This window comes from Halyomorpha halys, unplaced genomic scaffold (genome assembly GCF_000696795.3).
Source record: "Halyomorpha halys isolate HHAL.00 unplaced genomic scaffold, Hhal_1.1 Scaffold1636.1, whole genome shotgun sequence".
Classification (NCBI taxonomy): domain Eukaryota; kingdom Metazoa; phylum Arthropoda; class Insecta; order Hemiptera; family Pentatomidae; genus Halyomorpha; species Halyomorpha halys.
Window position 1 is genome coordinate 53,538 of NW_027106826.1, and position 2,426 is coordinate 55,963.

General features: G+C 29.9%; 1 protein-coding gene across 1 annotated transcript in view; it reads right to left on the bottom strand.

Annotated features, from left to right (window-relative positions):
- Window positions 1-432: 432 nt before the first annotated feature.
- The window catches only part of LOC106690276 (uncharacterized), a 66,309-nt gene continuing 64,315 nt past the window's right edge, over window positions 433-2,426 (bottom strand). Inside the window, exon 8 of the mRNA XM_067045127.1 lies at window positions 433-695. Coding sequence (XP_066901228.1) covers window positions 651-695 — 45 coding nt within the window. The 3' untranslated portion in view covers window positions 433-650. The remainder of the gene's footprint in view (window positions 696-2,426) is intronic.

A 2,426-nucleotide genomic window follows, 5' to 3' on the forward strand; every position in this document is an offset into this window, starting at 1 on the left:
TTTGTCTTCTTATAATATTTAAGCCCATCAACATTATTTATATATCTATAATGTTAGTTTAGACCCGAACATTTTCTCCTCATAAATAATTTTATAAATAGGAATATACACTACATAATGCATACTTTTTATTTAATATAAATTTCCTTTAATATTCCAATATATTTGCCAAAAAAAAAGTAATAGTTCTCGAATAGTGAGGCATATACCCCAGCTAAAACGGGTTTCCGTTATAACAAGTTTCACTGTACTTTAATTATTAGATTCCTACTTCTTGAATATTTTATTTTTATTTTTTAATTTATTTTTTAAATAAATTTTCCTTTAAATTTTGTTTATCAATGATATTCATGTAATGGTATTTAAATTTATCTAATATGCTGAAAGGTCTAAGGTTGATTGAAAAAAATTGATACAATTGACTTTCTTTATAGTATAATTTTAATGATTTTTTCTTACAACACTCATTTTCTTAAGAAATACTGATAATAATCTTGTAAACCAATGGAAACTCCGTTTAAGTACAATGTGTAATTCATCGTAAATTCTTAGGATTCTAATTTCATTCCTCTTATTAAAATCATCAGAAGCATTGGTTATAAATTCATATCAGCTCAAAGGCTACTAAGCTCGTGTCATTTTTTTCAGCATCATCCAAACAAGGTTGAGACCCTATTCTTTATGCTCTGAGTTACCTTTCGAAAAATCGTAATTAACAGATTACAAAAAAACAAAAAAAAAACAAAAAAAAAACACGTTTTTTAGGTCAAGTACGAGGTAACTTAACCCATGTGGATTCTTAATTATAGTTTAATGAATTCAGCAAAACCTATGGTCAATCCTCATTATTGACCTAATAAACTGTTCATTAATTATTAAATATAAATATAAATAATATTAAATTAATATAAAAATTTAATTTAACATACATCATCTTGTTTAGGAAGGCTGAACAAACAATAGTTAAACACTACTAAAAATCACTAAATTGAGTGTCAGATAAAGATGACTAAGGGGTTTATGGGTCTATGGAGGCACGTATAAATTTTAATGGTATTTTTAAATCATTTCGGTTTTCGGTAATTAATACTTTTTTTTAATTTGTAACGTTTTTGCGTTCTAAATTGGTTGGTATTGTCGAAACAACTTGATCAGCTATTGTTTCACATGCTAAGGTATCTAACTGGATTTTGGTATGGTAATATATTTCAAAATATCCAAACTATATATAATATGCCTTAATTTATACGAAAAGGCCAAATTTTTAGTCAACTTTTTCTAAACTGCTGTGCCGGCACTAGGGAGGTACAAAAGGTACGGCCGCCCTGGCGGTAAGGTACGCCCTTTTTAAATAAATAAGTTTTTTAAAGTGCATAGTGTTTTTATATTATTGAAAACATGTGTGTTAGTAAGTTTTTCGTTTTCAGGGGATATGTCTGTCTTAGAAATCCTGAGCCACAGGATTCGACGGCTGGACGGCGGTGTATGATTGACTTTAATTACTTTATAGGAAATGAGAACAGAGACTAAGACATTTATTTTTAAAAAAATTGGACTAATTTAATATCTAGAGCCATACTGACAATAGATTCATCCCTTCCCAACCAATAATGCCTACTCTTTGTGATGTAATGTTTTAACTATCTATTTATACATCTAAATTATTAAAATAATGGCATTTGCAATGAAATAAGTTACTGAACTATATCTTTGTTAATTAACTACATCATGATGAGTAAATCATGAACATTTTACAAAGTGTTAGTCCAACCTCAACAACAGTTTCTAACTCTTTCCTGATTTGATCACTCAGTAACATTTCACTTTCTCTGTTCAATTTAAAAACATGTTAAAACTATTTAATTACAATTAATTCAATCAATTACTCCTGAGATTAAGGGATATAAATATTTCTAATAAAATATAAATATTTCGGAAAAAAATACATTGAGACACATATGTTCCTGTAAAGGTCCTAAGTGACGTTAATTATGATATTTATCAGGACTAGGATTTATCGTTCGTTTCGTCCGTTTTGGGCGGAATAAAATTGACCCTGACAACATAAATAGCTTCTGCCAAATCTATAAATTTTCCAATTTTCATTGATAAAAATCCGATTTTTCAAAAGTATCCCTTTGTCAACCAGCTTCTAATCAACCTTAAATTTACAAGTAAAACTTGTGTAGTTTATAGAGTTACTGGCAAACCCTAGATTTGCTCGTTAATTTTTGGTACTATCGTACGGCATCAAACCCTCTACTCTCGCCCTCCATAGTAGCCTTACTTATCTGACTTCTCAAATAGGCAATTATAGCGTGTAGGTTGGTCGATGTACGGCATGTCACAATCTCACAAGAGGAGATCTTAACACTAAAAAAAAGGCTATCCTTCCCCGCCGGACCCGCCCCGCTAAACCCCCGGAG